Source organism: Talpa europaea (assembly GCF_964194135.1).
Source record: "Talpa europaea genome assembly, chromosome: 13".
Lineage (NCBI taxonomy): Eukaryota > Metazoa > Chordata > Mammalia > Eulipotyphla > Talpidae > Talpa > Talpa europaea.
In genome coordinates, this window is record NC_140080.1 from 11,128,777 (window position 1) to 11,142,843 (window position 14,067).

A 14,067-nucleotide genomic window follows, 5' to 3' on the forward strand; every position below is an offset into this window, starting at 1 on the left:
GTCCTCTACTATTTATAGACTAATTAAATGAAAGTTTTTCAGATACACTTTAAGTGCTGGGGTTTAATCAGTCCGTGCTGGAGTACTTCTCTCCCTCCTCTTCCTTAGGGACATTCTCCTAAGTGTAAGACTCTTTACTCTTCGTGAAGGTGGGCTGAGCAAAGGAGCTGACGCAAGAGTGGGCTGTGTCCTTGGTGCGAGCGAGCGCCTCAGCTGGGGCGAAAGATCCCATTAGCGGCGCACATTTGTGGCGGCCGCGGCTGCGGGGCGGGCTCTGCGCGTCCCCCTCGGTGTGCCCAGGTCCTGCCTCCTTCCTTGGCAGGCGCCCGAAGCTGAACGCACATCTTCAAACATACCCAAGCTAAGCTTCGTCCGTCTTCTCAAGCTCTTCTTGCTACGCAACTGAACGGAGAAAATGGGCACAGGGGATTTTATCTGCATTTCCATGACCGGAGGGGCCCCCTGGGGTTTCAGATTGCAAGGTGGCAAGGAGCAGAAACAGCCCTTACAAGTTGCTAAGGTAGGACCACAGAGGTCTGTTACCTCCTCACTGTGCTGGGAAGGGACCAAACAACCTGTTGATGGTTTTTCAGGGTCTGATTCAGAAATCTGTTAGTTTTTTGGCGCTGATGTTGAGTTTCTAGGATGTGGGTTTATTTTTAATTTAAAGAAACAGTCAGGACTTGATGCTTCTTCTCTGTCGTGTTATAATATACAGTGGAGTTACACTTTCGTGTCTCTTTACTTGGCTCTGGCGGAAGAGAAGGGCTCAGGTCAGCATACCCCAAGGGCTTGGCTACTCAGGGGGCTCTTACCAAGACTTGGTAGTGGTCTTTAGTATGTGTCATCATGTGAAAAGGTCAGGTTGGGGCAATGGTTTTTGAAGTATGATGATGTCAAAATCTATTTGAAAGGATTAAAGGACTTGCCAAGTAAATGCAAAACTCTCGTCCAAGTACTATTCCATCACAGGGACTCATCTGGTTAAAAACGGACACAAATTTCAAGATACTCAAAATACAGTGTAAATAACTTAGGGGTAACATTGAAATAAATGTTTGCTGCCTTTAAATTGCTTGTTTCTTAGCTTGCTATGCAGCCAGTTTGCTGGAAGGAATCTGATATTATCCATTTGGGATTTAGCTAAAATAAGTTTTAAATTGCGTGAGAATAGGCAGACCTTTACTGGATTTACTTTCCTGTTTCATACTAAAATGGATCTACATCTTTGTGAAATATTCGGACCACTGGTTTTGTCATTTTTCTTTCCCTTTGGCTTTCATTTCTTTTTTAAATGTTCACTGTGAAGAAAGGAGTTTCTTTGAAATTTTCTGCCCCTATACATCCTCTGGAAAATCCTTTCATAATGTGATGGTGGAATCCTGCCACCTAGTGAAAATTTCAAGTATCAAGAATGAAGCAGATAACAAGATGAAAATAATTTGGAGAAAGGGAAAGTTTCTCAGGATCTGCAGATCAGTGGGCTGCTTTTAATGAGGAAAGAGCCCAGAGAGGTTAACAACTGCTGACACTGGCTTCAGTAGAGCAGGATAATGAAAGGAAGCAGAGAGCTGGTGTCACTGTGTTTCTTCAGGACTTGGGGGGGGGGTGGTGAGGGGGGCAGGCACAGTCAGACAGGCACTAAGGCCTGATTAGCATAGGTAGAGTCCTTGAAGCATATTCATTCTGTGTCTAGAATAGCAGTTGGCTGGCTCCAGTTACTGAGATTTGGGTTCTAATTCCAGCACTGATCTAACTTGCAGGCAGGTCTGAGACCAATCTCTCACTCTTCCTTACTCATGTACGTGTGTATATGTGTATCGAGGGAGAGAGAAAAATTCTGAGTGGGGTAGAGAAGAAACAAGTAAGGAAGAAGTTGGGGCCTGTGTCATTTGTGGGAGAATTGTTGTTGCTCGAGAATTGTACTGTCCTAATTCTGTATGATCTTGGAGTCACTTGCCTACCAGTTACACAGAAGTCAGTAGAAGCTCTTACTGTAGTTACCCTTTTGTAGTTAGAGCTTGAAACTAGAGTGAGTCGTGTTTCTCCTGAGCCCTTGATGTGCTTATTTCAAAGTTGACCTACCACAGCCATTCTTTGAAGAACTGAAGCTAATTGCTAGTGATGTATGATTCCAGGCATTTTTCTGCTAACGGTGTCTCATTGCCAGGATTCAGAGAGGTTATTAGGCTGTGTGAGTGTCAAAAATTCAGTCCTGCTCCCCCCTTCCGAAATCATCTTTCCTAAAATACCCAGGTAATACAGTTGTGGTTTCAAAAAGTTATTATTAAAGCATCTGGATGTTTGTTTTAATTTTCTGGTTTGTTACACAAAAATTAAAGTTACTGATTTCAAATTTCCATTGTGAAAGCTTCAGAATATGTCCTTGATTCTTGTGTGTGTGTGTGTGTGAGAGAGAGAGAGAGAGACAGAGACAGAGACAGAGAGAGAAACCACAGCTTACAGTCTATTTTTTTTACTATGTCTTAAAAGTGACTAGAGAGTCTTCTAAAGATGATATAATTTCTAAATTACTGCCTGCTTTTGTTGGTCTATATTTTCCCCTTAATTTGAACTTATTGTATTTAATTTTTTTTCTAGCATTATGTGTTTCAGAAAACCCAAAGCGCTTGTCTCTATGTTATCAAGGCCATGACCTATCAGGGCTTTTTTTTTTTTTTTTTTTAATTAAAAACATTAAGTCAACTGGATTCCAGTAATGATCTCTCATTGAGTTCAAGGTAAAATGAATTTTGCTTGGATCTAGACTTTCTCCTCTTTCAAGGATTGGTGATAACTTACCAGGGCCAAGTTGCCTCCAAGTAGAAGGATGTAGAGGAAAGAGACAGAAAGGCTGGTGTGGAATGGTTGCTGCAGAAATTAATTTGGGAATTAAGGAAAGAATATTTCCAAAGAAAAGATAATTTCAGACAATGCTTGAATGATGCCCCTTAAAATGAAAATGCTACACAGCAGTTACATAGGTAACAGTAAGTTTTGGGCTATTAAATAGCTAGTGATTTGATTTGCCAAATATATTATTTAGAATTAAAGTCCAACAAATTGAAATAGCACAAGAAAACTGATCTAATGTTAAGAATGATCAGAAATCAAGTACTTTGTAATTCCAATAAATAGCCTTCTAGTGACACTTTTGAGAGATGTTAAAATGTTTTTAGTATTTACCTGGCTGACTAGACTCTATGCAAACCCCAGCTTTTAAAGATCATTAATGGAAATATCAGTAATTGAAACTTCATTGACATTGAAGTTCAAGGCCATGGCATTCTGCTTTGCTTTCAGGAAAAACTTGAATATAAAAGTAACATTAGCCTGGCTATATTTATGTACCTTTTAATTTATTTTCTAAGTACATGTAATGGGAAACAAACATTTCTAATACAATCTTAGGATAATGCTCTGCAAAGTATGTTTTCAAGAGATTACACACAGAAACAAATCTATCCATAGTTATAAAACCCCACTTTGTGTACAGATGTTCTTACAAAAAGTATGTGAGCACTTTTACTTTACAAAACTCTCCTTTTTAGAACATGTACTTACATGGCTATGTCTCTAAACTTGCTCTTGGCAAATCGCTTTGGAAAATCTTCATCTAAGGAAGTGGGGAGAAATTTTTGTTTTGCAAACAAATCTGATGAACAATTCAAAAATAACTTGCATTTTGAAAATAACGAACAAAGAATCATTTGGAGTATTTATCCTTTGTGTTTAGAAATGAAAGCTTTCTTCAAAACTTCTAGACCACGGTGGTACTTTCTCTCCTATTGATTTTTAGTTGTACATTTCAAATACTATTTATTAAAATTGAGATGACAAATTATAATCAGTCATTTTATGAGGCAGAAGTGGATTTAGTAACTCATCTATTGCTGTTTGACTCTTTAAAATTTTGAATTAAAATGTATTATTTAGGCCAATCACATTCAAATAATATAATTCTTGTCCTCTAGTGCCATCAGTGAGATTTCTGAAATGTTTCAAATAAATTAATTCCAGAAACACTTGTTTCTAAAAAGAAAAAAGAAAGATTTTAATTTGTTTGAATGTATATATTTGAGGATAAATTCCCCTTACTAAATATGGAACCTAATAGCATCTGTTTTACAAAATATGACTGATCCATTCAATTTCTATTGTTTTTTTTAACACTTTCAAGAAATTCTAAAAACAGGTAGATATGCTTATAGAAAACAGTGCGCTCTAGCTAAATCTATGAAGCAGATGTTACATGAAATATTCATTTTGGAATTGTATGTTTTAGGACAGATCACTATTTGTAGAAAGACCATGAAATGTAATAATGACTATTCATGAACTTTGCTACAGTCTGAACACAGCTTATATATGGCTTGCATTCATCAAGCCCTTGTCCTGTGTCTGGAAATGTTCCAAGTGCTATGCAAGTATTATCTCCTCAGATGATCCCTCCAAACCTCAGAAGTAATATAAAATGTATCCTCATCTTAGAGACTAAGAAATTGAAGCATAGAAAGACAATGTTATTTGCCAAAGGTTAAGCTAGAGAAAATGGTGGAATTTGATTGCAGATCTGACTTCTTCTGAATTGGTGTAAATAGTTGCCCAAGATAAATGCTGAGAAAAAGGCAGGTTCAGGTTGTCCCTGTTAGGGAGTTTATAAAAAATAATATAGTCTTCATCGAACTCTTATTTAATTGGTCAGGCAATCCTCTGGCATTAAGGTCTGTAAATAATGCGATGGTAATTTTGATATGTGGTCAAGATTCAGAATTATTGCTATAGAAAGTTGAGAGTAGATGCGTCTCCATAGGCTTACTGAAGGGTGCCCTAACTTGTCCTTCCAACACTTCCTCCACCGACTCTTTCCCAGCTAAAGTAACAGGAGGATCAGAGAAAAGTCAGGAACTGTCCGAGTCCTTGATTTGATCCCATGTAATTTGTGTTGGGGGTAGTTTTCTTTTCTGATGTTAAGATGGGTGGACTTGGGGGGAGAGAAGAGGTGCAGGGAAATTCAAAATTGATTATGATAAAGATTAGGGGTGCCGACAAGAGGACTTTACATCTTAGTATGATGTCCTCTTTGTGAATGCGGTTGCTGGTTGACCTAGTGATTATGTGTACAGTAGGATGGACAGGGTAGGAGAAGGTAGGTGGGAAGAGTAAAATTAGAGAAAGATGCAGAAGAATGGAAAATTAGGGAAGAGAGGAGTGAGGAAAGAGAAAGAGAGAGAGAGAGAAAGTGATGAATGGGATCTTGCCCACAGAAAGTATTGGACTTGAGATATCTCACTATTTACCTACTCAGAAAGGTCAGACTCTTAGCTAGGGGCATGCAGGAGCAAGTTGGAATCTTCAGGAACTACTGGGTTCTTGGAAGGAATACTGAGTTGAACAGAAGTTCTATTTCCTGTGTGAGGGAACTGTACAGTCGCGAGGCCTCCCGGGGCTGCTAGGAGAAGCTGCACAGTGGCCCAGCACTGGGACACCAGCACAGAGAGGACAGTGATGGCCTGTCAGCATGATCTAGACAAGTGCAGTGGTCAACAGAGGTAAAAATGCCACCACATTCATTATGACCAGTCATACAACTTCCTTCCTCTCCCATCTTCCTTCCTGCCTTGAACCTGGGAGGAGCTAGAGGGAGATGGGAAAAGAGAAGACAACGTGGTATTCCTCTTGCCAAGCCGTGGAGCCACAGTGCTTGGGGAGACAGTTGAGAGTCAGATATTGTACTGAATCCATATCTGAACTAGACTGTTCTAATAATCAGAAGTCACCAGAAATGCATGGTTTCTAACCAAGGTATTATTAAGGGAAGGGTTTGACTTTATTGTTGTTGAAAGCAGTTACTGGAAGAAATAAAACAGTTCATGTTTATACCTGAATGAGTTGACACTTCTCAAAAAACATCAGTTATATTACCAAGATACGTATTGATTTATATTCATGTTTGCAATCTCATGTAACTAATGTATGTCAGCCATGAAAATATATCACCAGTTCACACGACTTGCAATGATGATCATGTTGAAGCTATTCTTTCTAGGTAGAATGAATGAAATTCTGGCTTTGGGTTTATTTAGTGAGAAATGTGAGCTTCTCCTCCCGCCCCCCCCCCCTTTTTGGTTGAATGTGAATCAGTGCTTTAATAACCTGGAATGCTTTCTGTTATCAGGCAGATTCATACTTTCAGTTGGTCTGCGGGTGTGTCTCTTCAATGTTAACTGTCAGAGTCTAGAACTAATCTCAAACGAGAACTAAAAACTCTGAGCTATTATTGGGTATTAAGTTAAGGTGATTGTTGTTTTAGAGAATCACTTTGGGAATTCCAGAAATCAGTATGTTGTATCATTGTGATGCTGTATTTATGTATATTATAACTGTGTGAATAATAATATTTACATATTTTTCATGGCAATGGTTTTAGAAGACAGATTCAGACCCAAGTTAATTTAACTTTCCTCTGTTAGACCACAAGCTAACGTATACATTTAGCCAGAAATATTTCACATGTGTCTGTTTACCATCATCCAACTGTAATCTCGTTTGACAACAGTTGGGTTAACAAGTCTTATTATTTTTAGTTGATAGGAAAAAATGACCCTGAAACAAAGAAATTTTTTGCAAAAATGATGTACATGTAGCTACCCAGTGTCAAATACAATTCTTGCCCACTGGTGGGCGCATCATGCCCCTCTGCGTCAGCCTGGGTAAAGAGAGCAGGCTGGCATTTAGCAATGCTGAAAATTGCAGAGACTCCAGCACAGAGTTTGCATGAAATGGAATCTCATCAAATGTAAGAGTTAATCTTTCAAAACATTTATAATTATTTCTTCTTTTAACATCGCCGAGAAAGAGGATAACAGGAAATACGTCTTTAAGCTCCAAGACATCTCCCAGTCTTGGGAGACGGGAATGAAAGGCAAACAGCTGACTTGTAAATAAACTGGAAAAGTATATGGACTCCAGAATGTTTATTGTGTCTATTCTGAAAGATTCCCCATGAAACCAAATGGCATGAGGTTTTTGTAAAAGGAAATGGGGAATTCCTGTATCAGTTTCATTCAACAATCCTCAAGCGTAAACAACTTCATGAAGTTAAAAGCCTCATTTGAGAAACAAAATTACATTTGCTCTTTGGGGGACCTTTCTGTGTTTGTCCACCTCAATGAGAACATACTTACAGTATTCAGTTACCTCAGGCACTTTATTTTCTGAATTATCTACCATAGTTTTCTTATTATAAAATGCAGAGATGGCCAGATTCTCAACCAACTGTGTCTACAGAGTCTTTGTAAAGTCCTCGGTGTGTGGCAGAGAGTGATACAGTTCAATGTTACTGGTCTGGTTGTAGTTTTCCTAGCATATAAATCTGGTGTGTTTCAGATAAATGTACTAAAAATGTGGTGGATTTACCATTGGAAACATCGTAAATGTGAGAGAGAGAGGTCTTGATTGTGTAAGAAGCAGTTATTTTCCTGTCCATTGGTCTTTGGTTTTTGTAGTTCTCCTCACCCAGGACCATGTTTTCACATTTATTGGGAAGCATGTGGGTACTGTGTTGGTAAGATATGAAGAGGATGAGCTTTCCTGAACAGAACTGCAATTTTATGTCCCACATGAGTCTTGCATTATTTTTTTCCTAAGAAATCTGGAATACTAGTGAGTATCACTTCCCTTTAACAGAACCCGTGGAGATGATGTTATTTAAATTGTTCATATATAATGTTTACTGGGTGCCAGGCACATCTTTAATCACCTTTGTAACATGATGAGAGATCCCTGTGCTGTTATCCCTATTGACGATCCCCATTACAACGGTGGTCTTGTGAAACCAAACCCACTTTTCCTATTCTGACGTTAAGTGTCTTATCACTTCTTTAAATTAGTGTCAAGGCATTTTTCTGAAACTTACTTTCATAACAAATGAGTTAGAAAGTAAAATAGAAACAGTTTCATAATCCTGTCTTCTGGATTACTTTTCTTTGATTTCCATCTTAACAAGATTTCCTTTATCTTCTTAAAAAATAGGACTTTTTTTAAAAGATTTATTTATGCATAACAGAACTCGGGTACAAGCCAAAGGTGTGAGGGGTGAGAGGATTCACCAGAGACAGAGTGGGGAGCAGAACAGGCAGACAGACTGAAATACACTGCTGAGGGGAGCAGCGGGCGAGACAGGAGAGGTCTGCTGCACCATGTGGGTAGCTCCCTGGCCGGGGATCGAACTCGCACTGCAGTGTGGCTATGGATAGCTCTGTAGGTTGCATCCTAACCCCATTCGCCACTCGGGGGGCCCCATATGACAATTTTTGAAGCAAAAAGTTTCTAACAGTAAGACCATATTTTAGATTTCTCAGGTCATTCAAGACCTATTAAAAGGGTATAAAGTCAGCACCTTTATATGGTATGTGGGTCCTGACTTTCTGTCTCCTCCTGGCTCTTAATTAATTTATGCCCTTCCTCCTGTGCCTACTTCTGCTACTTCAACTAAGATTCCTATTATTTATCTTTTAGACAACTATATCAGCTTTTTAACTTTGTCTTTGCTTCAGGTTTCACATTTCTCAGGTTCATGCTACAGAGAGCTGCCAGAGGGATTTTTCAAAATCACCTGTTAGGTCTCTACCTAAAATACCTCAAAGTCTCTGCCTCATAGTCATCAAAACAACCATAATGTATGACAAAAGTCGTCTTATGTACAGGCAATTAAGCACTTCATGAACTATTTCATTTACAATGGTTTTGCTATCCTTTTATTTATTTATTTTTTTGACAGACAAGGAAACTGAGACGTAGAAAATTTAAATACATAATTTAAGGTCATACAGCTTGTGAATGGCAGGTCCAGGAGAGAAGCCAGCTTGATGCCAGAGGACACACCCTGAACTATCCCCTGCTTGGTGGTGCATTCACTAGCTCCACTGTGGCCCCCCATAACCCTCTGTGATATGGCTCCTCCCACTCAAGTCCCATATCCTTTCATCGCCCCAAATATGCATTTAGCTATTCTTTTTCCCCCTCCAGTTTTATTAGTCAATCATTACATAGTTATGTAATTCTGGAAATACAATTTTGCATTTCCTTATGTGCACATGCCTCACTCACCCGCCACCAAAGCACCAGTGCCAGTACCTTTTCCCCTTCCCTCCCTGTCTCTTCTTCCCTGCTCCCCATTCCTGTGGTAACCAGTATATTTTGCTCAGAGTCTAAGCATTATCTTTTGCCAGTTTGTTTTCTTTATTTATATTCCACAAAGAAATGAAACCATCTGGTCACTTGTCTCTCACTTTCTGACTTAATTCACTTAGCATAGTTACCTCAAGAACCATCCATTTTGTCCTAAAAGGTACTATTTAATCTTTTATAATATCTGTGTCATATTCTATGAGTATAATTACAGTTTCTTTCTCTAGTCATCTGTTGTGGGGCATTTAGGTTATCTCCATGACATGGCTATTGTGAATAAATGCATTTAGCCATTTGAAAATGCTACTGTTGTTTCAAAACACCGCGCTTTCCTTTCAGATTAACCCGAAACACCTTTAATTTCCATCACTTTAAGGATTTGCAAGAGATACCATTGAACCTTGGTGGCAAAAATCTCTGTATGCTAAGAGAGCTTTTCTTGGTCTCTCTTTATGACATTGCATAATGTTTTGAAGATCCAAGTATACTTATACCATGAATCTCTTTATAATTAACCAACTGCTGGCATCCTACAGCACCTTTACACTCTATCTTTAATAATGTGTTTTGCATGCCTGCAAGTAACACACCAAATGGATTTTATGTAATACACTTTCATGACTTAATTAGAATGTGTTCTGGGTTAATTTCTGTTAAAGCAGCTACTTCATCAATGGTTTTATTTACAGTTTTTCCATAAACCATAGGTTTTTAAAATTAAAGAATTCATCCTTTTTAGAACTTTTCTCCAGTCTAGTAGACTCCCCAAAGAAACCGTTCTTCAACTATTTCAGTACTTAAATAGAATCTGGCAAATACTATAGCCTGAGACATACCAGAAACATATGTTTTTTTTAATCTAAATATACAGCAAACATGTAGTATGTCTAATATAATTTCTACCAATTTCCTGGTTCTTTTTTTTGCATCTTTAACAATATTTGCTGACAACACATACATCTTAATGTGTTGCCATATTATGTTATTTCAGAAATTTTTAATTGCATGTATGAAGATCTTTCTAAACACTGTCATTTGGTTTACATTCTGTAAACTTTTAAATTGAGTATTGCCTGATTCAAACTTTGTTGAATCTAGAGACTTTTCATGTTGGATGCCTAGTTATTAAATATCTCCTTAATCCTGGCTACTTCACACCAACACTACCTAATGTCTTAGAACAACAAGGCAAAGTTCCTTTCTTTTTTTTTTTTTTTTTAAAGATTTATTTATTTATTTATGCAAGCACTGGGTACAGTCAGAAGCACGGGAGGGTGAGAGAATTCACCAGAGCCAGAGCAGGGAGCAGAGCAGGCAGAAGGACCGAAGTACACTGCTGAGGGGAGCAGCGGGCGGCAGGAGAGGTCTGCGCGCCATGAGGGATCCTCCTCCGGTGGCCGGGGAGCAGCAGGGAATCGAACCAGCGCTACAGAGGCTGCAGGCAGCTTCGCAACCCAGCGCTCAACCACTGCGCCACCGGGGAGGCCCGGCAAAGTTCCTTTCTAGTGACTGATAGGATATTAATCCATATTCCAAGTAGTATTTTTGATAATTTTTAATATTTTACCCACCTTCACTTATAATTAGCTTGTGATGTTTTATCAATAATAGTTTTTAATCTCACAATATGCCTGAAGAATAAAATGAAGGAGGAGTTCTGCCATATTCTTGTCCTCTTGTGATTCAAATGTGTTGTCCTTAATCCTTTTCCCCCATAGCTTCCTTTCAAGAATATTTGAAAACTTTTATGAAGGTTGAATCACATCTTTTTTTTTTTTTTTTTTTTAAATTTTAAATTTTTTTTTTTTTTTTTTTTTTTTTTTATAGAGGCATGCTTTATTTATTTGTTTGCTGGTTTGTTTGTTTGTTTTGTTTATACATGCACTGGGTACAGTCAGAAGCGCGGGAGGGTGAGAGAATTCACCAGAGCCAGAGCGGGGAGCAGAGCAGGCAGAAGGACCGAAGTACACTGCTGAGGGGAGCAACGGGCGGCAGGAGAGGTCTGCACGCCATGTGGGACCCTCCTCTGCTGGCCGGGGAGCAGCCGGGGATCGAACCGGCGCCGCAGAGGCCGCGCGCAGTTTCGCAACCCAGCGCTCAACCGCTGCGCCACCGGGGAGGCCCTTGAATCACATCTTAACATGGAAATAGAAATTCACTAATCAAGACCATAAAACATATTACGCTGCAATGTGCTGTAAGAAAAGGAGCAGGTAATGAAGGCTCTTTTCCTCTCTACTATGTTCGGTGGGGGGGGTCAGCTCAAGTGCTTTATAAAATGTATAACTGACTGGCCCACAGACCAGACTGGCCGAGGGTACTGGTGTCAGTCCATATACTGAAGTAGATTGAACATTAGTTAGCACTAATTTCCTTCACATTTTTCAGGTGAAAACAAAGATCCGTAAGATTTCCAATTGGCTTGGTAGATATGTGGGGGAAGCCCTCCCAGAAGTGCTGGAGTCAGAAGTGTGGTTGGCCCCGTCCAAGGAACCATAAAGACGCCAGTGTATCTGGCACACACTTCCATGAGAAACTGCTATAAGAAGTCCTGTCTTTCATTGTGATAATAGCGAAACTCTTGGGAACCCCAACCATGTGGTTATTTTCCCATCATTAAACCAGGAACATACTTACCCTACAAGAACTTTGAACTGTCATCTTTTGTGTTTCCTCTACATCCATTTCAGCTTTTCATAATATAGCAGCCTGCTTACCAGCTCTGGAATACTTGATTTAAATGAATAATTACCACCACCCTTTATGTAGATGTTTGGTTACAATTTATGTTAAAATAATTTCTCTTCCTCTGAACTTGATTTCCCCAGTGAGAGACGAATTTAAGGAGCATCAAGGAGAACTTGATACATTGATGCTGTTGATTTTGAGCTTGATGTCAGACCTAGAGAAAACAAGTTTTATTATATTTTCTAATATGTCTTAATTTCAGTTCTCCTTCAAAAAAGAGACAGCCTTTTTAGTATTGTTTAGAAACCAAGCTATTGGAAGAACAAAGGCATTTTAATGCTGGCTACCACATTCTGTGCAGTTTTAAGCACTTTTTTCTGACCCTCAGTTTCCTTATCTCTAAAGTGGGGTTTTTATGTAATGAAATTACTATTTTTATAAATAAAAATTTTCACCACTTTTACAGTTGAGGAATTTGAGACCAAAAAACCAGTTAATGTATCTTCCAATACTTTACAAGGACTGTGCATCAAGGTATTACCTGGGACAAAGCAGTCATCCAGTAAAGTGTCTGTTATTATTATTACTGTTGGTAGTGTTTTAGGACAGTATAGCTATTCCCTACCCAGGTTTTATTTTCTTCAGAAATTAGAAACAGATGTCATTCAGTTTTTTGTTCTCTAGGTAAACAGATGCATGTTAAGAGGACAAAAGTGAAATAGAATGATTTATGATGGTTCTATTTTCCAGTGCAAATTTTCATTGTGATAAAGTGCATCATTTTACAAAATGTTTGTAATGTCAGTCACTAATCAAGATTCATTTTACAATTTAATTAGTTAAAGCAGTGGATCCTAATGTTACATATTTTGCAAGACCAAATAAAATTAACATTTATCTGCCTTAAAAATAGCACGATTTTAAAAAAGAAAAACACCTCAAGCTATAAAGAATTGTATATAGTATTTGAGCTCTATTTAGAGGAAGCAGACTCTCTTTCAATCATGTGTGTCTCTTGTGCTTCAGGTCTCTCACTTGTAAAAAGGGATAATATTAGCATCTATCTCCAAGGATTATCTTCAGGGTTACAAATTATACATATAAATTATTTAACACTTGGGCAGCATCCAAGAGTTTTTTAAAAATGCTACAACCATTTTTGTGGCTATTCTGATTTTATTTAATCAACTTTTTTTATAGTATGCAATAATTTATTAATGGTAACAAAAACACATCAACATGTATATTTACTATCAAACTCCAGAAGTGATTAGAAAATTAGAAGATAAATATAGATTTACAATTGATAAGTATTCCAAAAACATTAGCTATTGTAACTAAGCTAAAATCAATACAGGGCACTTGGTATGTGAACCGAGATTTCTGTATTTTTCCACAAGAACATGTAGATAACAGGTATACAGATAAGTGTAGATACAGTTGTCATTTGTTTGCATTGGTCATCATATTATAAAGTAGATTTTTAAAGATTCTATCTTGACTAACTTTTTCTAGGCCCAATTTCAGAGCTTTGCTCAGCAAATTTACATTTATCTTGAAATCTACCATAGACTTTGACACTAAGGAAATCATGTTGGTTTGTTCTTTTGCAGTGGTATGGAATCCAGTATGGGACTATGGTGGGAAGCGGGTGGCCAGGAGGGAGCAAGAATCAGTGGAAGGATTAGGATGAAAATTCCCTCAAGCTTCATGGACTTGTCTGCTGTGTCACTATGGTGCATGCATAAGATATATTTAGCATTAAAAAATTTAAAAGTATCTTCACACTCTTGAGAATTCAGATGCAAAGCCTGCCTCTGGTCCATACACTTAACTATGTTTAACCAACTTTTAGGAGACTGGAAGGCGGTGTGCTGTTGTCTGTGCAATGCCTTTTGAGATCAGATCTCAGTGTCTATCATGGAAAGCACTGCTCAGTCCTGGGGTCTCTCCCTGTGAGATGGCATTTAATGGTTTCAGAATGTTGCCTTACACTCACCAAGCAACCCATCGCCCTTTAATTGGAAACAGCATATGGAAATCATCACAAAGAGAGGGAATCATTTCAAGTGCTTTGAAAATATAAAAGAAAATAAATGGTCCCTGGTAAGTAAATATAGGACACTGATCTCTAAATAGTCAGCAAAACTGTGCCAGGGCCTTTGGCAAAAGCTAATGAGCATTTCA

At 38.3% G+C, this 14,067-nt stretch overlaps 1 protein-coding gene across 2 annotated transcripts in view; it reads left to right on the forward strand.

Moving 5' to 3' along the window:
* Positions 1-415: 415 nt before the first annotated feature.
* Positions 416-14,067, forward strand: part of SYNPO2 (synaptopodin 2) — a gene marked incomplete at both ends in the record, with an annotated part of 147,406 nt that continues 133,754 nt past the window's right edge. For both annotated transcript variants that reach the window (XM_084252802.1, XM_084252803.1), the window contains one exon: positions 416-520. In XM_084252802.1, the coding sequence (XP_084108928.1) occupies positions 416-520 (105 nt within the window). The remainder of the gene's footprint in view (positions 521-14,067) is intronic.